The following is a 24,576-nucleotide window of genomic DNA, read 5'->3' on the forward strand; positions in this document are numbered from 1 at the left end:
AAACAATAGTTAGTTTAATAGCTAAAGAAAAAAGAAAAGTTTTCATGTTAAAATAGTTAGTGTAATAGTCCAACGAAACAATATTACTGTTGAATCTTTTATTTCCATGTCTTAAACATTCCAATAAATTCAACATTATTTGACAAATAGAGACTTTATGAGTTGTGTTATTAGTTCTTTAGTGTACAAAACTACCATCGTACTAATTGTAGTCAGTTCAACAACTATCAAAGAAGCACTTTGACCAAGACATGCACCTGCCAACTGGGTGGTGATGTTTTTTTTTTCATTCTTTTACAAGTGACCCGATTTTGAGTTAACACCCATCCATCCCTCCCAGTGGCTCTACAACCCATGGAGGGCTCTAGTCTGCTTCAACACATCCCTCCAATCAGATCTCTCCATGCCCTAACCCCAATATTGCGTAAACCGCAAAATAAAATTTTTCGTTATTCTAGTTTAAATACTTTGTGGCCTGTCACTTTAAAAAATGGATTTGATTATCTGCTTCTTATTGCACAAGATTCATTACATACAACTACCTAATAAATACTTCACTAACAAATACCCTGCTTAATTTAACCATTTCTTTTAATTCAAATATTTGAGGGCGTTCCTCCTAGAAAGAAGATAAATTCCTACTATTGTACTTAGCAGAAGGGAAAGATGAATATTGGAGCAAATCAGTTATGATGCATCTAGAGAGGAGCTATATTTTGTTTAATCAGACTGTGTTATGACGCATCTAAAGAGCTATATTTTGCTTTAATCATGGGTCACAGCAAGTTCAATTTTAAATAACTAGGCAGTAAAAAATAAAAATTGTTAGATTTCTTCTTTGAAGGAGACTTTCTAGAAAATAAGATGTTCTGATAAGGTTTAGGATTTATAACCAGAAACCATTTAGTTGGTAATCTTGTTTAGTGAAAAAGTGTTCCAGATGAACCACAGTCGTTTCATGACTGAAAGAGGTAAATGAAATAGCAGTAAACTGAAGTAACAAAAGTAAGCTGAAAATGTTTGAGCTGGCTGCAATAACTTTTTGGAAATAATGTTTTATAATAGCTGATATTTGGACTGGAGTCAAAAAAAAAAAATCAAAATTTTTGGCTGTTTACATACAAGTAAGACACACAACAATACTATACTATATACTGACCACATTTTACAGTACAATAATGAAACTAACCACAGTGTCAATATGTTCAGCGTGAAAGTCTCACTTCTATTACAATCAAAACAACCAAATTTCATGTGCTAGATTTCAATTAAGAAAGTCACTCCAGTTAAAATTAAGCCAAACATTTTTTTTAAAGTCAAACCAAAAGACTGTAATGTCATACAACACAAACTCTAATATTAATAATGAGCTCAAAATAAAGCATAAATGCTAGTTAATAAATCTGTTACAAATATGTTGTGTATAAGTTTTATGAGAGTATAAAGTATCATAAATATGATATGTGTGCATAATGTGAACCAAACACTGACCAATACAAACCAAGCTGTTCCTGTTTAGAAATAAAAGTATTGCATAAATAGATATAAAAATATAATGTTATTGAAATAATATGTAATATAATATGTAGCACACTTGTAAATAGCCTAAAACCATAGCATCACTAACCTATATGCTAATGTGAGGACTAAATATTGATTAAAAAATAAATGGCTGTAAGTTATCCTTGAAAAATCTGCACAGATTAAAATCAAAAGTGTCTAAACTCACCATCAAATGCATTCTATGATATGTTACAAAAATCACAATATAATCTAATCTCTATTCTATCTGAGGCGTACTATTGACTCTCATACTGAACACACAAATACTTTGATATAAATGCTTTTCAAATATTTCACACAACTAGCCAACAAATTAGGGAGACCAAACAGATGGAGGAATCTGGTGCCAAGGTGTTAGGAAAGAGGCCGAGGGAGCATAGACACTGCATCATTATTTTGATAGGACAGGGATGGTCTTTGTGCAGCACTTCAGACTTTTAGTGCGTCCCACCAGCAATATTTATCTTTTTGAATGTGCAAAGATATTTTGTTAATACATTTGATTTGCACGTATGTATGTTAAAAGTATAAAAAATGGTTCGGGTTAATTGTTGATTAATCTATGATAATGATAGTTGAGTGAATACAATTTTGAAATAACATAACCCTAGAATCTAGCCAGTGTCTGCTTTACATTCTAACACCAATGTATTAATAAGAACAAAATCAAATCAAACAGCATAATAAAATATGATATCAACTGCTAGAGACTGTCAACATCATTTCTTTACTAAGACTGCTTTTATTGATCCATATTGAAAATTTGTTGTGATTACATGGACTCAAGTTACTACTAATGATTACTAAGGTTACTAATGATATCACCACAACAAATGCACAGGTAGAGAGCAGACATTAGTAACAAGGGCCTAGACTTCAAATGTATATGCAGACATTCTAGAACTCAAATTAAAACACTGACATGAAGAGACCAGAAGTGAAATTTTCTATAAAAATGACAATTTTAATATTTTTCAATTTGAATCATCAATTTCAAGAGAATGTGCTGGGCACAAAGCAAAGATTAAAGTGACTTGCTCCTGACAAAGATTTGGCGTGTTATTAGTCTAAACACTTTGCTGACTTCACAGAAAACCAGAAAGCAAACAAAACAAAGAAGACACTATGAAGTAAAAGTAAAGTTCCCCTTTCAGACTTTATGTTCTATGAGGGAGATGATGTAAATGTTATCTGTTTCTGTGGCCCACGGTTAACAAAGGTGTCATGTGGCCAGCACAATGACCAATCACCCTTACTTTTCTCCAACTAATGTCTAGTACCCATTAGAGCGAGGTAGACTCAGAGGAGACCCAAAGGTTACAAAATAAAAAATCCTGGTCTTCACCCAGGACCACTCGGTTCCTAAGCCAAGCCCTTAGTCACTTAGCCATTACACCTCAAAGGTGTAGCCAATTGGTAGAAACAAGAAGCAAAAAGAATCTCTGGAATAGGAGAGTCCCACACGAATATCTTGCCGAATTTGTAAGCCCAATAAAAAAACAAACTCAAAGAGTCAATTTAAAAATGAAACAAAAAAAAACACAATAAATTGGATAATGAGATGTGGGGTCTTTTTTTCAATATAATCTAATAATATGTTGGTGAGCACACCTAAGTAACACATTTACTATGATTCGGTCCAAAGACCAAACTCTCTGCCCAACCTTGAACTAAAAAAAAAAGAATTACCTGAAACATCTTCAATTTAAGGAAGGAAAGTGCTAACTGGGTTAACAAAGAGTTTCTGTAAACGTCACAACTTTAAAATCAGCCAAATCGTTCATTTTTAGATTACTGTTCATTCACGTATATTATGTGTCCTAATGGTATAGAAGAAGTTGCAAACAGAAAAGATTGTCTCGAGATGTAAAATGCCACAGAATGCAATAGATGATGTTAGTAAATCTTTTTGTTACATTAACATGAATGACATACATTTGAATTGCACCAACCAATAATTATTGAAATGTTAAAAAATATTAGATAACGCAGAACTACTCAGTTAAAATCTAGAAAATATTTCCCAGAAAAAAATAATTTAAAAATGAAATCAACTAATAGATGCAGCAGTCAAAAAGTATATATTGAATGCCACAAATGTGTTACCCCTAACTGGCTGAGGTTTATATTAGAAAAGACATTTTACTCTGTTATCTATCAGAATCAGTAATGGAGAAATAAATACTAGGGAAACCACTCTCTCTTACAGATTAAAGCTATTTGTGAGTTAAAAAACCTGATTGTGTGACGATGATATATAAAACATGAAGATTTTAAAAAATATATATAAAAAAAACTTCTAAATTGTTTACTACAAACACACAAGGGAAACAACTTTATAAACAAGAACACAAAAGTACACTGTGCTGAGACCTATGCAGGAAAGTTTCCTTTTTTTTTCTCAAGTTGTAACACAAATAATAGTAAACATTTCCTGAGACATTTTTCTTTTGGTTAAAACTGCAAAGGAAAGAGATACCCGGGGTACAGAGATATTGACAAAGGATGTTTAATGATAAGTTAAGCTTTTGTTTTCTTGTCTAGTTCTGATAAACTACTTGAAAACAGAAATTAGCTGTAAAGAAAGGTCCTTCCATTTGTTTACAGATAAAGCAAAAACTCGTTGGACAGGTTCAAAGCAGACTTAGACGTTAAACTGTTCCAACTGTTCCTTGCAAAGATGCCTTCATATACCAAAGAATATTGTGACCTACTTGTCTACACCAGTTCTACTAGTGCAGAGGTTCTCAAACTTTTTTGAACTGGGACCCCATTAAATTAATAGCCAAAACCTGCCCACGGATCCGTAAGTGAAAAAGCTACATAAAAGCATAGTATATCAATTAGAGATGTAAAAAAAACACACAAAATTTTGCAAATAGCAACAGCAAATCTCCACGAGCACAAATTTCTAGTTTCTTTTATTTGTCGAGGCTCATTATGGCACTGACTCCACGTTCTACCAAAGAAGAGGACGGGAAAGCAATTAACAACTTCTGTATAACGACTCAAAATGTCTACGCGTAAAAGGGCTCAATATCTAATCAGAAATATCCAAATGAAGAATGACTTCAATTCTTTAGTTAAAGTTGTCATGGAATAGTTCATGATAGACCTATAAAACAGTAGTGAATAGCATGTTGATTATTATTCAAATTATCCGATTGGATAAACTGGCTTTTTTTTTAAGAAAAAATTAATTTCATTGTATACAATTTTCATCTTTCTTAGGACCCCTTATGGTTTGAGAACCACTGTACTAGTAGTCACCTATTCTACATCCTACATCCTCAATAACAAAAAAATCTGTTCAGCGATTAGTCAAGAGAAGTGTCAGAGGTTGACCAAGAGAAGTGTCAGAGGTTAGTCAAGAGAAGTGTCAGAGGTCTCAAATATCATTGGAATGTGTGTGAAGAGACATATTGGCAACAGGGATATAGTACTGGACATACTCATAGGGCAATCGAATAGCAGACAAATCTAGATCAACTTTTACTGTGATAAAAACAACTTGATGTGCATGCATTTGTACATTTGTATATAACAAACATCTATCAAAAGTATCAAGTTCCAATCAACCCTTTAGAAGCTTTAGTCTTGATAATCACAACATCATAGACCCTGTTTCTGAATATCGTCATAGTTTAAAAATACCAAATACAGATATTAATTGGGTCTGCACTGCAGAGAAAACTAACATAGTTGGCAGTAAGTCACCACATATTAAGGGAGATAAATCCAATGACAAATTCTAAACTACACACAGTTAATTCATTAAAAAAAAAAAGAAAAAAACTGCTGCCTTTCTCTTAAGAAATTAAATGGGGAAAAAAAAAAAAGAAAAGAAATTATGTGAAAGAAAATAAAAATGGATGTGGTTGACAGACTTAAGGCACTGTATTTGGTGGTTAGCAGACGCCAAATAAAATATATCACAAGGTCAGGATATGGCGTATGATAGCAATCAACAATTACACATGGAATATATCTACATATGAAATATATTATACTATGAACATACAGTTTATAAAAATCCTTGAAATGCTATATACAATTGATATGATTGGTTTAATTGTTAACAACTTCGCTAACGAAAGACACCAAGGGAGGCAAATATGGAATTGTTAAGAAACTTGTTTAATTGATGGTTTTGTTTTAAAGCGTTGTCATTTAAACATGAACGGTTGACATCAGCAGCCATCTTTATTTAAAATGGGTCATGAACGACATGGCCGGTAATGCCTATATACAGTAAAAATATGTTAGAATTGAAGAGAATGCTTATTCTGATGATGGATGATTTGGGGAAAAACTATTTCTTAAGGGAAACTTAAATTTTTTCAAAGAAAAAAAATCTGAAATTTATTAATGACCAAATTGTTTTGATATTGATTTAAATTTCTGAGAATATTTTTCTTGTAAATTTGAACAGGACAGATTCTGCTTTCTTAAAATGTGCCAACCAGTTGTAATCATTTCTATCAGCTTGGCTGCCTGGTCGTGCGGTTTGCACGCTGGACTGTCGTTCGGACTTATCGATGGGAGGTTTGGACTAGGAAGTAATTATCTTCAACTCTGAAGGAACATCCGAAATAAGTAAAACATTTTTTTACTAGCTTTGCAGCTTCCTATTGGCTCCAGGTATATGTTAAAACTATCACGCTGTCCCTTTTTATTTATCTATTGATAATTTATTTCTGGTTAAGTCCTCAGTCCTGTTAATGATTTGTCACAGTGTCAATTAAGGAGCAATATTATAGATATTTACACAAATATATCAATTTCTATGATGAATTTGAATTTACACCCTAACACATAAACCAGTTTCTAGGATGAATTTGTTTGAATTTACACTAACACATTAACCAGTTTCTATGATGAATATGTTTGAATTTACACTCACACAACCAATGTACAAATACATTCATTTTTAAATATAACCCAAAATCCTTTTTATAGTGAAAACTCCCCATTCATTAATTTGTTTATAACAAATGCAAAGTTCAGTCGTGGATGAGTAATGAGACAAAGTCTCTGTAATGTCTATATGAATTAATCTGTGTATATTGAATTAATATATAAATAAACATATATTTTATATTTAAATATATATGTATATATATTTCGAGAGAGAAAGAGATAGCATGAATGGCATGATAAAATATACTGTATTTTAGTTTAAATGCAGAAGCTATTGTGATGAAGTGCCTAATGAAAAATTATATAAATTGATTATTATGTTCAGCAGAAGTATCTGAAGAAGTTTGTGCCGCTATGACATGATGTTCTGTCTCCAAAAGAAGGGAATGCTGGGATTTGTCTTCTGCTACCACTGGTTTGTCAGACTGCTCTACTTGGCCAGAGCCAGGCAATTCAGTGATTACTGCTGCATCATCATGAACCAATGGCTGAAAAAAAAAAAAAAAAAAAAGATACTATTAAACCTGGACAGTCGCATCCTAATAGACAGAGTAGTAAAAACAATCTAAGGCTAACAGTGACATTGGTAGTCTTCAAAATTAAAGTTCTAAATCTTCTCACCAACAATTTCATTACCAAAACCAGTGTTGCCAACTCAAAATAAAAATGCTTGTGAAAATAAGATCTAAATCTGACACCATTACAAAGAAAACAAAATTAAATTAAACATTTAACATAGCCAAACTTATAATATGCTGTTCTTATTACATATATTAGAAGGGGGGTGGGGAATTGAAATATCACTAAAATTAAACATATTTCTAGCACTTTTAATGTGATATTTTTTTTTTATTTCTATGAGTTTAAAACTGGCATTCATATCAAACATAATTACCATTTCTTTTTTCCTGACTTATTTAGTTTTCTATCATTGTTGACTACTTAGAAAGCTCTTGCTTTAGGACCTACAAACTATAATGTTAGTCAGAAAATATTCAGCAAAATTCAACTGTTTCATGAAAAAAAGGGGAAACAAACTCTGAAGAAAAATGTTCATTTCTTGTTGACAAAACCAGTTTTGTTCTGAAATCAGTGGTGAAAATTATGATACTAATCTTAAATATTGCCTTGAGCTTGTAATCATTAGCAGAACCCACCAAGATTCAATTTTTTTTTTATTTGAGTAAAATATTAAACTCCTTTAACTCTTTCTCTCTGTAATTATTTACCACATTCTGGTGGCATCAACGCTGGTATCGTCAGATAGGAGAGAAAGAGTTAATAGATCTGAATCAACAGAAGTAAAAACATATTTGTATAATTGTATACATTTCACATCAGCCAGCACTGAATATACACCTTGTACAAATAGTACATAGTGAAATTTAAAACTGAAAGTTTTAGTTACATAATGACTACATTATTGTTGTTGTTGTTGTTTTTTTCACCATTTCATTTTGAAATTTTCTGTTGTAGCCAGAGCTTTTAATATTGCAAACTTTATCTTCATTGACACGAACATTAAGTTATTACAAATAACGAAGCTGTTAAATTGACAATCAACATATAGGCTAGTGCCGTTATTGTAACATTGACAGGCATCAACTACCACAAATATAAAATAGAAATGAATATCAAATCTTCTGGAAGAAAGATATAGAAAATAGTCCACCGTGTTAAATATAAAACAGTACATGGTCAAACGTCTATTAGTATGCACAATGATTGACACTCAAACACAGGTTAGTAATTACATAGCCATTATACATAGGTCAGTGATTTAATTCAGTAATTACACTTAGTTTACAATTCATCTTATAATTCAAATGTTTCTAAAAAGAGTAGGTTATAAGATTATCTTATAATTTGCAGATGTTTCTTAAATCCTAACCTCTTTTGACTAACAAACTTTCAGAAGTTGTACAGAAGTAGTAGGCCTACAAATACAAAAAACAAATCTTACATATTAATTTTGTAATCTCATCATATACTCTATACAAGGTTAAATCCAGAAGACTCTATAGTCACCATAGAGAATGGAAGGAAAAGTCGATTCAAAGACAAGAAATATTTTAATGATTTCTGAAACTAAAAATAAACTTCATAAAGTCCTCAATGCTGCTGGTAAAGTGATTGACAAAAAACAAAACCCTATTTGGGCAGCTGTTTGAGACAAACATTCATAATTAAGCTACAAAGATTCTAGAAATAAAAAATCATTCTTTGGGTAAGGATTTTGAAATTTTACCATCACAAACGAGATACAAGATACCGATAGCAAAGACAAACAGACACAAACACTCTTTTGTCCCCCTGGCAATCAAATCATTTAATAAAATTCAACTATCTGATATAAACTTTTCACATGTAAATTATGAGTGAGTCTGGTGTTAGTGTATATTTGGGTTTTCTCGAGTTATAATGTTTTGCTTGGTGTCATGCACAAAATGTAAGACAAATTTCCTAATGGATAAAAAAGATTATGAGTGAGTCTGGTGTGAATGTACACTTTGGTTTCTTATAGTTATAATGTTTTTTTTGTTTGGTGTAATGCACAAATTGTAAGACAAATTTCCATACGGATAATAAAGATTATTATTATTATGGGATGCATGGTCAAGAGGCTAACTACGCTTGAACTTGGCTACCTATGAAGGGGGTTTGAGGTTCAACACCTGACTCGAACAGAGTTGTATTTACTGAGCGCCTCAAGGCAGCTCAGAAAAGCCCTCTCCCAAATAGCCTTTCCCTCCACTGGTCCACAAATGAGATTGGACCATAGCGCTCTGGGCATGCTATAAGCATGAAAGTAGTGCTATTTAAGAGCTATAATTTATTTTATTATTATTATTAATACAAAATTCTTGTATTCTGAGGACATAAATCTAAATCAATCTCAATAAAATTAGACTATGCTAGTGTTTGTCCTTAAGTAATGTGCAGACTTTTCTGTAATCACTTTTTTCTGTTATAACTTTTTTTAATCCCTTTTTTCTGTAAGCACTTTTTTCTGTAAGCACTTTTTGTGTGCATACCTCAGATGTATTCACCTTTTTTTTTTCACCATATTTGTTATAACAGTTCGCCATATTTTTTATAACAGTTATTTTGTGTATTTAAAAAAAAAAAGCGTTCTTAAAATGACTAGCTGATTCAATTTCATTCAAAATAAATGGTGACTGATAATGCCAATGATTATGGTGCCTGTTCAAGTTAAAGTGAAACTAATCTAAAAACTTTTTCATTTCCAACCAAAATCCAGACAAAGAAACATTTTTCAAATACCAAAATATGTCTAATAAACTGTTAAGTATGTCCTGAAGAATTGAGGCAACAATTGTCGTGGTTGGGCAGAACACTTTTAATCATCAACATAGGACGCCATCTTAGACAGGAAGGACATGTTCACAACAAAAAGACGCATAACTCACAATGACTAAGGGCTATAACTTACATATCAAATATTAACATCCTTCCCTTTCTATAGACGAAACATATTCACTACAACATTCCAAAACGAGCACATGGCTAGAAACATCCCTCTTTCACCACGAACATTGTAGACAATAACCTTTTCACATACAGTGACACGATGATACTACGATACACTGATAACATTTTCAACAGACAACATTGGTATATGCACAACATTATAAATAGGAGTAGAACATATAATATACATAGAACATAATATACATCAATATTGAAGGCTATGCAGACCTAGCAAAAATGTAGCAAGAAAAAAAAAAGACAAAAAAAAACAAAACTTGAGGGGTTGTCACCACTTGCCCATGTCATAGTCCTTGTGCCACGTAGGTGTGGCTCTCGTTTGCCCACTCCTTCTCACGTTAGGCTCTGCTCCGTGAGCTAAGGGTGGGATCCCATCAGGGCCGGCGCTGGACTCTAAAGCAGGGTGTGGTGTTAAGTCTGTGGATGAGGCATCTAGTGGTGCCTCATGAGTTGCCGTTTCGTCATCTGAAAAGATGTCTGAGTAAGGGACATTCCTGGGCCGGATGTGCACTCTGTTCCTAACGTAGGTACCGCCCGTTGTTCCCTTCACGGTGTAGGACCGCTCACTGTTTCTCATAATGATTTTGCCAGGCCGCCAATCATTGTTTCCTGGACTCTGGAAGTAAACGTTTTGGTCCACACTCAGCCGGGGCAGGTCTCTTGCTCTTTTATCATAGTGTTTTTTTATGGTGTACCTGTGACGGGCTTTCGCCCCCAGGCCTTCTGTGTAGCTTTCAGGCTCAAGGGGTTTATTCAGGGGTAGAAGTGACCGTGTTATTCTGTTCAAGCACAACTGGGCTGGGCTATAGCCACAGTCCTGTTTGGGAGTGTTGCGAAGTTCCAGCAGGGCTTCGTATTGATCATCTCCGGTTCCGATGGTCTTTCTCATCATGTTTTTGATTGTTTTTACTGCGGCCTCTGCTTTTCCGTTGGCTTTGGGGTGTCCGGGATCGGACCTGATGTGCGATATGTTCCATCTGTTAGTGAATACGGCGAATTCGTGAGACGTGTATTGAGGCCCGCAGTCAGAGATTAGGACTTTAGGGACTCCGAATCTGGCAAAGTGAGCTTTAAGTTTTCTTATCACCTCGGTTGAGGTTGATGTTGTTAATAAGTCAGCTTCGATCCAATTTGAGAAATAGTCCACTGTGATCAAGTATGTTCTCCCTTGGATCTCCATTAAGTCTGTTCCAACCTTTTCCCAAGGTCCTTTCCCTTCATAATGTGGCCTCAGCGTTTCTCTTTGATTGCTTGGCTTATTCTCTTGGCAGGCAGTGCATGAGTCGGACATCTGTTTGATTTCTGCAGCCATTCCTGGCCAGAAAATCAGAGCCCTCGCCCGCCTCATCATGCTGTCGTATGCTAGGTGGGAGGCTTTTTCAATAGTGTCTCCGGGTCGCCCTCGTCCTCCCCTTCCTGGTATGTGAATTGGTCACTGACTTCGATGGCCTGTGGGCCGGCACAATGTAGTATGATGGCCTTTTGTTGGCTTTTGGGCCTTCCGTAGGCCCCCGTCGCCTGCAGATATATTTCCATCTGCCGCCTCCACCGTCTGAAATTTTCGCTAACGTTACCTTCCGTTAGCTCCAGGCAATGGGGTGGAGTCAGTAGATTTTCCGACATCTTGAGTAACTCAGTCTCAACTGTCTGATTTATAAATCTCTTGGTTGCCTCCCTTGATAGGCCTAAGCGTACGTGACCTTGTGGGTAGACTGTCCGATATAGCTCTCAATTTATCATTAATCTCTCCCTTGACGTCTAGTCTTCTACTTCTAGCGAGAGTGAAAGCACTTACGTGGTTCACTTTCCGCTGCCACCATGTTAAGTATGTCCTGAAGAATTGAGGCAACAATTGTCGTGGTTGGGCCGAACACTTTTAATCATCAACATAGGACGCCATCTTAGACAGGAAGGACATGTTCACAACAAAAAGACGCATAACTCACAATGACTAAGGGCTATAACTTACATATCAAATATTAACATAAACTAATCTTAGTGGTTATCTATTTTTTGTTCAGTAAACCTAGTGAGTTCACTGCATTGGACTGTAACTCTTCCTAAGAACATGCAACAGTGAAAGTCAAATGGTCACTATCTGATGCTATTCAATAATCTTTTCTTTTGTTTATTGTTAAAAGGCTAAACAACAGGGGAAAAAATATATAATGTTTCATTATGTTAAAAACTCCTAATTGTTTTGTAGTTATGACATTAATATGGACTGATTGTGTGAGTATGGTTGTGTAGGATGAAAAGATTCTGACGAAACCGTGTACTTTTAGTGAGTGATATTTCGTTTGAAATTTTCTTTTTAACTTGTGCTTCAACATTTAAGTTGAAAGCTGTGTATTTTTACAAAATAAAAGAATATAATACGCCTACACTGGCTTAGGTGTACTAGCTGTCAGGAGCAGAAACCAATGACTGCGTACCAACAATGCAATCAATAGGACATAAAAGTATTATCAGTGGGATGTCTACAACAATCATTATTGTCAAAACAAGAGAAATAGATGCCTGTGTAAGCTCTCTGTAAAGTCGTACGTAACTTTAAAAACATATATATATTTTAAGTAAGACTGTGAAATGTGCAATTACCTTTGTGTCTTTCTAAGTATAGTGTTGTTTTTTTTCCTATTTCTAAATTATGGTTTAGTGTTTTAAGAATTATAGCTACTTTACTTTTTATTCTTCTGTCCTAAAGTGTCTCTAAGTATAGTGAGTTTACTATGTGAATATTTGTTTGTTATGAATCTATCTTTCTCTATTTTTGTGTCTGTTCTAGTTTCCTTAAATGTTTTCTTGAGTTGAGGGGTCCCAAGCCAAGGATGCATATTCTATTATTGGCCTAACCAAGATTAAATCACATTTTTGTTTTATGTTCTTATTTAATTTGTAAAATTTTCTTTTAATAAACTGTAATCCTTTGTTTGTTTTTAATGATTTCATCAATATGGGGAGTCCATGATAACTTTTAATTTATAATTACACCTAGATATTTTGAGTTTTAGTCTGTATTCTATACACAAAGATGTAGACCCAGAACAACAGGACTTTATACAAACTTGAAGCCAGAGGACTTTATACAAATTTCAAATGAGAGGACTTTAAACAAACTTGATACTAGAGGACTTTATACAAACTTGAAATGAGAGGACTTTATACAAACTTGAAATGAGAGGACTTTATACAAACCTGATACTAGAAGACAATTTGAAACAAGCAGACTTTATACAAACTTGAAACCAGAGGACTTTATACAAACTAGAAACCAGAAGATTTTATACAATTTGAAACAAGCAGACTTTATACAAACTTGAAACCAGAGGACTTTATACAAACTTGAAATGAGAGGACTTTATACAAACCTGATACTAGAGGACTTTATACAAACTTGAAACTTTATTGTCTGATAAATAATTTGACAAAGAAAAAAGGATCACCATCACTACCATGTACACTTATAAGACTATGACTAGTTTGATAGTTAATAGATGGCGGCTTTTTCATTAAACTACACGTTATCAAATACAACTAGCTTGACAAAGAAATGCAATTCTGGGATATGTAAGGGTTAAATTAATACCAACAAGATAAAAAAAGTGCATTAAACAGTAATGTGCAACAATCACAGATCATGCAAGATTTAAAATAAAAAACACTGTTAACCCTTTAACACCTTTTGTCATACAAAGTGAAGTTACATTGGTTCATAAAGATGCATTTGATTATTTTTAAAAATATAATAGTTTAATAATTTGAAAAGCATTCATTCTAGATCAATAACTAATTAGACTTTACAGTTCTGTAAGTCAATTTAACATAGCCTTTATTTACTTAGGTTTCATAATTCCTATTTCTAGTTCAAACTTTAGGCTAGAATTTGCCATTTTTAGAAAATAAATAAATAAGTAGAAAGTTAAAAAAAAAATCTGGAGAATCTTCTCACTAATAAGTAAGTCTGACATTTTTGGCACAATGTTAAAAGCCATTTTTAAGCTGGGTCTAACTCCAAGCGATCTTAAGTGCTTAATGTAAGAAAATATTTTAATGAAACTAAATCTTAACACTAACAATTAATTTTCTTTATTCATTAAGCTTATCCGACTATGACATCTTCACTGACTAGGCAAATTGAAGTTAAATTTTTTTCGTTGCTGCATTGGTAAACTAGAGTTTGAATATGTTTATAACACAGTCAATGTGCACAAGTACTCAAATTTTAAAATGCACTATATCTACAAATACATACACAAACAAAGGTACAATATTCCATGCTGGTTCCTAATGAGCTCCCTTTAATTAAAATGTGGGACTACTAAAACTGTATGAAATAAATAGAAAAACTGGACACTGACAGGAAGTGATAAACCAAAATGTTACCTGCTTGCTAGGATAGGATTCGTGATGCGGCTCAGAAGTCTCGTAAAGAAAATGATAAGGTTTGACAGTTAGTGAAGGGGCAGTGGATGGAGTCATGGAAGGATTAGTAACTGGAGATGCTGACCGAGAACTCAAACTAGATGCTGACTCTTCATAGTTTTCCTCTGAAGGTGATGTTACATCTGTGGGATAATCATCCATTAAAGAGTATAAACTAGTCTGGTTCAGACCAGATAAAGACGGCCACGACGATGGCAAAAGTGTCACTTGTTTTGATAAAACTGAATTGTTCCGACTGAATGACAATAAATCAGAATCTGCTAGTCCACCGTTGGACACATTGGAAGGGGACTCCCATTGGTCATCTTCCAGATCTAAGGACCAATCAGAAATAGACTGTTCTTTCATGGAAGTCAATTTGCGAAAGGACTGGTGTGGGGGTGAATTGGAATTCACAAGGTCATCCCACTCAAAGTCACCTCCAAATTGGTCATCAAGTCGGACCTCCGAGGAGCTGCTGTCTGAATGAACATCCACGACATGCTCCTCTTCCTCTTCCACTGCTGCCATGTCCTGGTTCTCGTAAATAGTTTCCAGAGGAGGGATCTCAAACACTCTTGGGGACTTGACCCCACGTGAAAGATATATTTCACTAATATGCTGCAACGTCTGTTCATCTAAATCTGATTGCGTCCCAAACATCTGAAAGGGTGGCTCCAGCTTAGAAGCCTCACCAGAACAGATGTACTCCTGTCCTGAACTGCTGCTGCTACTCACTTCTGTATCAGAATCTTCTTCAGCTGGTGGGGAAACACTACAGTCTTTGGGTTCAACAGTAACACTATCCTGAATTTTTTTACTGCTAAGTACTGATTGGTTATCATGATTGATGCGCTCAGAGAGGTCATTATGACATTTTACAGACATGTCGGAAGCTTCCACTTGAAAAGTCACTGGGTCTCCTAGTGCAAGATCAAAAGTACCCCAAGGATCTGGATCATCTATAGAAGTAAAGCCGTTAGTGACAGCCAATGGCGTTTGTGAGTCACATCTACCTACCTTTTCACTGACAGGATCCTCATAGCCTTCATTCTGTTCAGCAGGGTCAATTTGGTGTGCCGGCTGACTTAGGGGCATAGCTGCTTCTACTAGCCCCAGAAGATCATTCTTGATTTCCATGCCCGTAGTGTTGGACTGCTCATGAGGCATATCTTGAAAATCAAACAAATCATTTGACGTAAGGAAAGCCGGCTTCTGGGCTGATCCACTGACCAAATCCTCCAAAAAACTAAAATCCGATGGTAATGTCACATGACCATTCCCATCAGGATTAAAATTAGGTATCAAACTGTTGGTATTATTTTGAGAGGGAACAACCAAACTAATCTCCTCTATGTTCCCAGAGGAAGTCAGGTCTAAAAAGCCATCCGCTGATTTAGTGAAAGATGGCAGAGTCAGGTCACTTGTAAAAACATCAACTGCCAATGGAGGAGTAGAAGCTACAAACTCGGTGAATTCTCCACTGTCTTTCTTTCTGTCGCTAGGGTCTGAAAGTGAATTTTCCGTTTCCATTTTTTCTTCATTAGAGGAACTAAACAATTCTGAAGTTTTATAGGCAACTGCTGTGCTGTCTGTAAGTGAGCTTTCAAAATCAGAAGTTTGATAGGCGACTCCTGCATTGTCAGAAAATGAACTTACAAATTCTGTGAACTCTTTACTGCCATTTTGATTTTCTTTTATTTCAAACTTTGGTTCAACAGATGATTCAAACTCTGTGAATTCACCACTGGAATATTTGGGAGATGTGTTTGTTACATCTTCACTGATTGGTTCTGTCTGCTGGGTGAAGATGTTATTGTTACTTTCATTGGCCAACAAATGTATTTTACTCTCGCTTTCATCCAGGACACTGAACAGTTCTGATGCTGGAGGAGATAGGTCTAGTTTCACAAAGTTCTCATCGCCTGACATTGTCATGTTGGACGCAGTATCTGATGAATAGTCACTCGAAGTAACTTGTGCAGGATGAACAGCGGCAGGCAATGGAGAAGGTGCCACATGTTTAGCGGCAAAGAGAGTTTCATCTACAAAACTCAGCTGAGCCTGACCACTGTACGCAGGAAGTGATGCGACAGCGTTAAAATTGTCTTTTAACACAATGTTGGTGTCCACCAGGTATTCATCCTCAGACTGGTTCTCGAATGGCCCAGTCGTCAGATCTCCACTCACAGGGTAAGAATCATCGGAAAGCGGTGTCAAATCATCTGTGATAAAGCTTCCAGCCAGGGCTATCCTGCTGCCCAGTTCAGGTCTGTAAGGAACCAGTTTCTCCCATCTGTTGTCAAAGTCTGTGATGGAGGCTATCGTGTCAGCCTTGACTATCTGTTCTATGTTTTGGTGCAGAACTTCAATATGCGGTCTCTGGTGGGGACTTTGAAAACACTGCGCCATGACTGGCCATCTACAATGAGAAAAACAATAAAATAAACTGCTCGTCTTTTTTTAGTTTTTTATAAAATGAACAAAATATATAGATGTAACATATCTATACTTAAAATTATAGCTTTTATATAGCGCTACTTTAATGCTTATAGCATGCTCAGAGTGATATGGACCAGTGGGGGAAGGGGTATCTGGGAGAAGGTTTTTCAGTGCTGCCTTTAGGCGCTCAGTAAACACAACTCTGACTTGAGTCGGGAGTCTAACCACGAGACTCCTTCATAGGTAGCCAAGCCAAGTTAAAGCGTACTTAGCCTTTTGACCATGCATCCCAAATAACCAAAAGTAAAATTTCTAAGACAAAATAAGAAAAGCAGTTTTTAAATTAACTGATCCATGCAATTCCTAAAAAAAACTGAATGACTTTCAATGCACACAGAAATAAACAAGTTTTTAAAATCTAGACTTTTTTTTTTTAAACCTAAGTGGTAAAATGTCGAGATGTGTGTTTTAAACATAAACATTGAGTTTTATTCAGATGGAGGAAATATTAATAAATGTTATTGTGCACTTAGATATTGGGGGCCAAAAAGACAATTTATTTTATTGAAAGCAAGAAAAATCTGTGTTTGATGCCCAGATAAGACCATGTCTGTCAATGCTTCAGGTTACAGAACAAAGATCACTGCTTACATTTCCTCCACCGCCTGAATTCTGAGGTCTTCTCTAGACGGCAGTAATGTTTTGTCAATGACGACACCTTGTAACACAGCCTCATCACTCAACTCGCTGAAAGGAAATGCTCCGAATGTTAAGATTTCCCATAGCAGCATTCCAAATGACCTGTAAATAGGACAGAAAGTACATCCATGAGATAAATGCATGCCAAATGTCTAGAATCTAACTGACATAACAGTATCTACCTACAAGTTGCATCAAGTACACTGAGAAATTTTTAAAAATGTAAGTTTTAAGGACATCAAAAAAAAATAATATTTAGGTTGTGGGGGTCTGAAATATAAGAATGATGAGCATATCAATAAAAAAAAATTTCTACTGTCTGCCAACCCTTAGAAAAAAAGACCAACAACAGAGCTAGACAGGCCTTAGAGTGGAACCCCAAGGGCACAAGACGTAGAGGAAGACCAAAAAGAATGTGGCGAGGCAGTGTACTGGATGAAGCCAAGAGGACAGGAAGGAGCTGGGAAGCCATTGAAAAAATAGCAAGAGACTGTGGAGAGTGGCGTGTTTTTACTGAGGCCCTATATGGGAGGCGCGGTGGCTGAGAAGTAAAGTGCTTGGCTTCTGAACTGGGTGTCCCGGGTTTAAATCCTGGTGAAGACTGGGATTTTTATTTCGGGATCCTTGGGAGCCTCTGAGTCCACCCAGCTCTAATGAGTACCTGACATTAGTTGGGGAAAAGTAAAGGAGGGTGGTCATTGTGCTGGCCACATGACACCCTCATTAACCGTAGGCCACAGAATCAGATTACCTTTACATCATCTGCTCTGTAGACCACAAGGTAAGAAAGGGGAGCTTTACATTACTATGTTCCATGAGGAACGCAAAGGAACAATAATAATGATGATGCCAAGGTAAGGACTTTTTTTTAGAATAGCTCCAAAACAGAAACAGGATACCTTTTTGGAATGAATGAAATAGAAGTCAGTGTAAAGAGTATGATATTTCTCAGATCAGTTTAATGAGTTGTGCCAGCTGTGATCATGTATATCATCCAGCTGTGATCTTGTATATCAGCAGCTGTGATCATGTATAACATCCAGCTGTGATCATGCATATCATTCAGCTTTAATCATGCATATCATCCAGCTGTGATCATGTATATCATACAGCTTTGATCATGCATATCATCCAGCTGTGATCATGCATATCATGCAGCTATGATCATATATATCATGCAGCTGTGATCATGCATTTCATCCAGCTGTGATCATGTATATAGCCATAAAGATGGCAGAAAATAGAGGTATTTCCATTATTCAGACAGTCTTACCAAATATCTCCTTCCTTGTCACCAAAATTGGACGTCCAAATACCATTAGACATGACAAGTGTCTCAGGAGCCATCCATCGAATAGGCAAGAGTTCTCTTCCAGTGTTGTAATATTCTTCCTGAGAAATACATCAGTTGGTACAAGAGTTAGAAAATCTGAACTGCATCAAGAGAGACATGGTCTGGATGAACGGTTCTATCATAATTATTTTCTGAACACTATTCTTTTAAAATAAAATTAAGTTTAAGCATTTCATCTGTTTTTTTTTTCTATTATTCAGCTGTAATATGTAACTGCTCAAGTGGGTAACAGAAAGTGAAACTAACAGCTACAGTGTGTTCCAGTGTAAGTGCAGAACAGCTAGAGTGTAACAGAAAATGTAGCTAAGTTAACAAAACAAATATTACCTTGAACAATGTATCAGATATCCCATAATCCCCTATTTTAACGGTATAGTTAGACATGACAAGACAATTTCTGGCAGCCAGGTCACTGAAATAAAATCATTTGTTAAGCTATTGACATCAGTCTTTATGTAATTTAGCAGCATAGAAATGTGTATTTTAAAAGAATCTAGTGGACATTTTGACTCAGTTTCGGGAAGATTGAATTCAGATGAGATAACTAACAGTCAAAACAGAAAATAATTAAACTACATTTTCATTCTATAGGATCAATAAAATTATACAAGTTTTAAAACTATATGGAAACTGACTGATCTGGAAGCCACTGCATGGTTCATCTCAGATACAGAATTACTAGTCTGAACCTCCAATATAAAAATGACTAAGAAGATTCTTAGTTTTCTTGTTTAAAATTTTTTATCAACTCTACTTAGTATTTCACCATCCAAATAAAAAGAATATAAGCCAAAATGAACTCATATTAACACTTCTATCTACTACAAACACCACCCCCACCAAAATTAACTCATATTAACACTTCCATTTACTATAACCTCCCCCCCCCCCAAATTAACAATTCTATTTACTATTACCCCCCCCCCCCCCCTCCCAATCAATAATTTTAGAAATCCACTTGTAACAAATTGTATCCAGCCATTCAACATACTTATGTATAAAGTCATGCCTATGTAAACAGGCCAAGCCAGCTGCCACATCTAAAGCGAATGTCACTAGATGATTCTTCTTGATTAACTTCTCAGCTTCATGTCTGTGACAAACTAAATGTGTTTTCAAGGTTCCCTGTCAAACAAAGTAAGATTAAATTATCTTCTTATCTTATATAATACAGACGTTACTTCAAAAAAGAAAATGATTACATCCTATTCTAATTGTGTCAATTGCATTTTGTTATTTTTGATAGAAAGAAATAAAAATGACGCAAGCCTCAAAGAACTAAAAATAATATTATCAAAGGAGATAATTGTAATAAAAGAGCGTTTACCAGAGGAGAGAACTCCAAAATTACGAGGTGTGGCAGAATGTCTGTGCACTGACCCAGAAATGACAACAAGTTGACATGATCCAGACATCTAATAAAAAGCAAAGTAATAATGACAACTTTAAAAAAAAAAAAAAAAACTGATCAATACAATACCTAATAAATTATGTTGTTTTGAAAACAACTAGTTTAACAGCTTATTTATGTCTGACCTAAATACAGAGACTTCCTCCATAAAATGTTTCTGTTCCATTTTGGTGGCATCCTCTTTCAGAATTTTCACAACTACTTTCGTCCTGGAGCTTCCGTCAACAATATGAGCTGCCTCAGACTCTATCACCTGCATGTATTTTAGACATTTTAGTGAACAAGACAAGCTGGCAAGTCTATACAATATGTGAAGTAAAAACACGGGAACAGAACAATAAATTGTTAATGGGGTGTAAAACTTCAAATATTCAACTGAATCAACAACCTGTGTAACACTAACCTGTCCAAACCAGCCAGAACCAATCTCATTTAAGTAGGTCAAATGGTCTCGAGGAAAGTGTCTTTGTATTGCTGCAAATAAAATGTAATACAATAATTTCAATTCAATAATAAATCAACAATGTACTATCATTACTACCACCAAACTAACATACAATATTTCCATAATATTTTTTTTTAAAGAGTTTCATATATTATTAAAGTTACTGTTTAAGTTGTGATGATGAAACTATAGGCTCGAGGTTCGACACCCGACTCGGGCAGAGTTGTGTTTAGTGAGCGCCTAAAGGCAGCATGGAAAACCAACTCCTAGATACCCCCTCCCCCCCCCCCCCAACTGGTCCACAAATGAGATTGGACCAAAGAGCTCTGAGCTATAAATATATATATATATAATAGTTACGAAACTTGGGGGAAAAAAACTACTTATAAGATTTTTTGAATAATTAATAATGAAAACAATTTATTTATTTTTTACAATCATGTGGTTTCATGTAAAAAAAAAAAAGTACAAAATTCTTCATTTTGTATGAGTCTTAAAAAAAAAAAAAAGTTTTTAAATTACATATATTGTAAATAGTCTTGATTAAAAATTTTAAACATTGTGTTGATATTATTTATTACAAACATTTAGTTCAGTGATTTTCACCTAAATAACTCAAGATAATGGTAATCAACCAATTCCCCATAATTATTCAATTAACCATGTAGATGCCTGAATACAATTAAATATTCTGTAAATTGTAAGATACATAAAGACATAGAACTTGTCAATGCTAAACTTTGTATAATTTCCTTTTTCTGGTCAAATAAAAGATAACAGAAGATTAATATATTCTATCCCAAACCTTCCATAGGAGGATGTCAGGGATGGTGGCAAACAAGGTTCAAACCTAGGATCATCAAGACAAAAGTCCTAAGGGCATGCTACACAACCAGGCAGCCATCCAATGTATAATTTAATTAAATATGTCAAACAAAACTTGTTAAGTCGACTAGTTAAGATATAGGTCAAGCAGCTATGTTACAAAGGCCCAATACTTCTAAAAGATAACTTATATTGAGACACAGACAAGAAAATGTAAAATAGTTTTACATTTAAAAGCCCATTGTGTTGCCTGCCATACAATATAAAATAATTGCTGCTTTAAATGTATTAGATCTGATCAAAAGATCTTCAAGACTCCTGAAAAACATTAACAACTCCAACTCTCCAAGCTTAACCAATAATTACTTCTATAATGAGTTTTTGTGACATGCTTCAGTCGACTCAAGACTTACTATTAAGTGGCAAGAGTGCCTCCTGTTGTCCCTTGCATGTAACTTTTGGCCTATAACATGTAGCCGAGGGAACTTTAGACAGAATGTCTGGCAGTGGTTCAATAGTGACCCTCTCCAAAGATCCTGGTGCATCGGAAATGTCAACAGAGAATGCAGGATTGTGTTGGGCATTGTTGGAATCAGCTGATCTATAGTTCTAAATAAAAGGTAAAATTAAATTAAAAAACGCTAATCCAAAGTTTTGATATTATGAGACAATAATCATACAACTTTCCGAAGTTCTAGTTTTAAATGAAATGTAAAAAAAAATCAAACAGTAATTCCAAAATTGTGTTATTTATGATGTCTTGAAGTAATAATCTTACCACGTTCGGAAGTTTGTTATATATGAATGACTTTCAAACAATAAAACACTACATTAAAAAAACTAATAACACTTATTTACCTTTTTTTTAAACAAACAGCTTAAGCAGCTGAACACAGCAATCACAAGGATGAAGGCTGAAGCAACACTGACTGTCACTTCCACAAACATAGTTTAAAATTTACTGGCTCTCTAAAAAAGAAAACAACTTAAGTTCATAACAAACTAATCTGGTCTTTGATTAAATTTTCCTTTTTTTCCTGGTTATATTCTTTAACTCTTTCTCTCCATAATTATTTTTCATGATCCGATGGAATAATTCATATTGCTCATTTGCAGTTCACTTCCCTGTTATGATTAGACTTCAATAGCTTTGTAATCAGAAAATATTTTATTTGGCATAGAATTAAATGGGAATGCAAGCTCTTTTTATATAGCACAAATTAATGTTCATAAAACACAAAAAATAATTTAATGTGGCCAAATCAATGATGGTATCGTCAATTGGGAGAGAATGAGTTAATAAAGTGATGTCAGTAAAAGAAGAGAAAGCAATATGGTAAAATGGTGGAGCAATCTAAGGTAACGTAAAGAAAAACTTAGAAAAAATTAAATAGAAGCATATATATGACATTGGAGAGATTATGAAAAAGACAAACTAAACAATGTCAAGGATGTCAACTATGGTAAAGTGGTGGAGCAATCTAAGGTAACGTAAAGAAAAACTTAGAAAAAATTAAATAGAAGCATATATATGACATTGGAGAGATTATGAAAAAGACAAACTAAACAATGTCAAGGATGTCAACTATGGTAAAGTGGTGGAGCAATCTAAGGTAACGTATAGAAAAACTTAGAAAAAATTAAATAGAAGCATATATATGACATTGGAGAGATTATGAAAAAGACAAACTAAACAATGTCAAGGATGTCGTATCGCCAACACAGCTTGTCATATCGCCAACATGGCTTACAACTTTTCTGTACGCCAATAAGCAAGTTATTTGTAGTTATCCATCATTGATGGGAATCTCCAATTCCTTTTACGAAATTCCAGCTCAAGATAAAAAGGGTAACAGAGATGGAGGGGAAAGCATACCTAACTGAAAGGTAACAACACTGAATAGAACAATAAATTCAAATAATGTAGACACTAGTACTAGAATAATAGACTTAAATGTTGGTTTGTTGTGCAACTATTTCAATTAGATACTGAAACAGCTAATAACTATTGCTGAAATTTGATTATTGTAGCATTCAAAGCAGCCTTTCATAGTATTCTCTCTTATGATTTTGTGACGGACAAAATAGGTGGTTCAATGTTGTTTTTTATTTATCTATAGATTTACACAATTCTAGAGTGGTATGTATATACAATCTGATATAAGAATTGCTTCTTAAACACATTATTATATATATATATATAATATACATGGATGTATTGAAGAAATACAACCTTTATTAATACTATGCATGATTTGGTTTCATTCTTTACATGAGAAAGTGTGCAGAGTATCTTGTTTATTCATTTAAAAACTCTAGTTAGAGTCTAAGACTTAAGTTTAAGTCTTTAGAAGTTAGTTTAAGTCTTAAATAAGACTACTTAATTTAAGTTAAGACTTAAGACTAAGAGTCTATACTACTCACTAGTCTACTAAAATTTACTAGATCTAGAATTAGATCTACTAAATCTATAGCTATATAAATAGTAGAAGTAGAATAAGAAATAAGAATCATAGAATATCTTGAGTCGGAGTCACTTGGACTTGAGATCTAGATCTAGATCAAGAATCTAGTCTAGTACTGTCTAGATCTAGATCTCAAACTCAAGTCTCAAGCCCAAGCCACTACAGCACTACTCTACTGACTACTCAGACTCAAGACTCAAGGAGTTCTACTTATAAATAATAATAATAAGCCAAGCAAGGAGTCTACGTTGTATTATATTTTACATCTCTGGGCACTCTGGTAATATATCTATTATTGGTCAGAGATTACATCTAGATACTTACTGTAAAATAAAAAATCCAAACTGCCGGCAAATAATTGAAATACATGTTATTGTTAACTCAGGTAGGCGTATCAGGAACAGTTAAGATACCCATTATTTCGTTATGCTTGTCACCTGGAGGGTCAGGGGTTATGGAGCCAAGACGATTGACTATTGATAATGTTATTTTCGGATTTTATTAAATTATTCATTTG

At 34.6% G+C, this 24,576-nt stretch overlaps 1 protein-coding gene across 2 annotated transcripts; it reads right to left on the reverse strand.

Annotated features, from left to right (window-relative positions):
• Positions 1-83: 83 nt before the first annotated feature.
• On the reverse strand, positions 84-24,536 carry LOC106053776 (serine/threonine-protein kinase LMTK1-like). 2 transcript variants are annotated; one of them, XM_056021925.1, is made up of 12 exons: positions 24,384-24,536; positions 22,453-22,563; positions 22,008-22,203; positions 20,728-20,798; positions 20,450-20,577; positions 20,241-20,328; positions 19,905-20,038; positions 19,241-19,325; positions 18,833-18,951; positions 17,512-17,661; positions 15,439-16,840; positions 84-6,971 (listed from the first exon to the last, which is right to left on the reverse strand). In XM_056021925.1, the coding sequence occupies exons 2-12, from the start codon at positions 22,540-22,542 to the stop codon at positions 6,783-6,785; spliced, it is 2,652 nt and encodes an 883-aa protein (XP_055877900.1). In that variant the 5' UTR covers positions 22,543-22,563; positions 24,384-24,536; the 3' UTR covers positions 84-6,782. The 2 variants fall into 2 exon arrangements, with proteins under 2 accessions (XP_055877900.1, XP_055877899.1); XM_056021924.1 differs by having other exon boundaries at positions 14,380-16,840.
• Between the last annotated feature and the right edge of the window lie 40 nt (positions 24,537-24,576).

This window comes from Biomphalaria glabrata, chromosome 2, assembly GCF_947242115.1.
Source record: "Biomphalaria glabrata chromosome 2, xgBioGlab47.1, whole genome shotgun sequence".
Lineage (NCBI taxonomy): Eukaryota > Metazoa > Mollusca > Gastropoda > Planorbidae > Biomphalaria > Biomphalaria glabrata.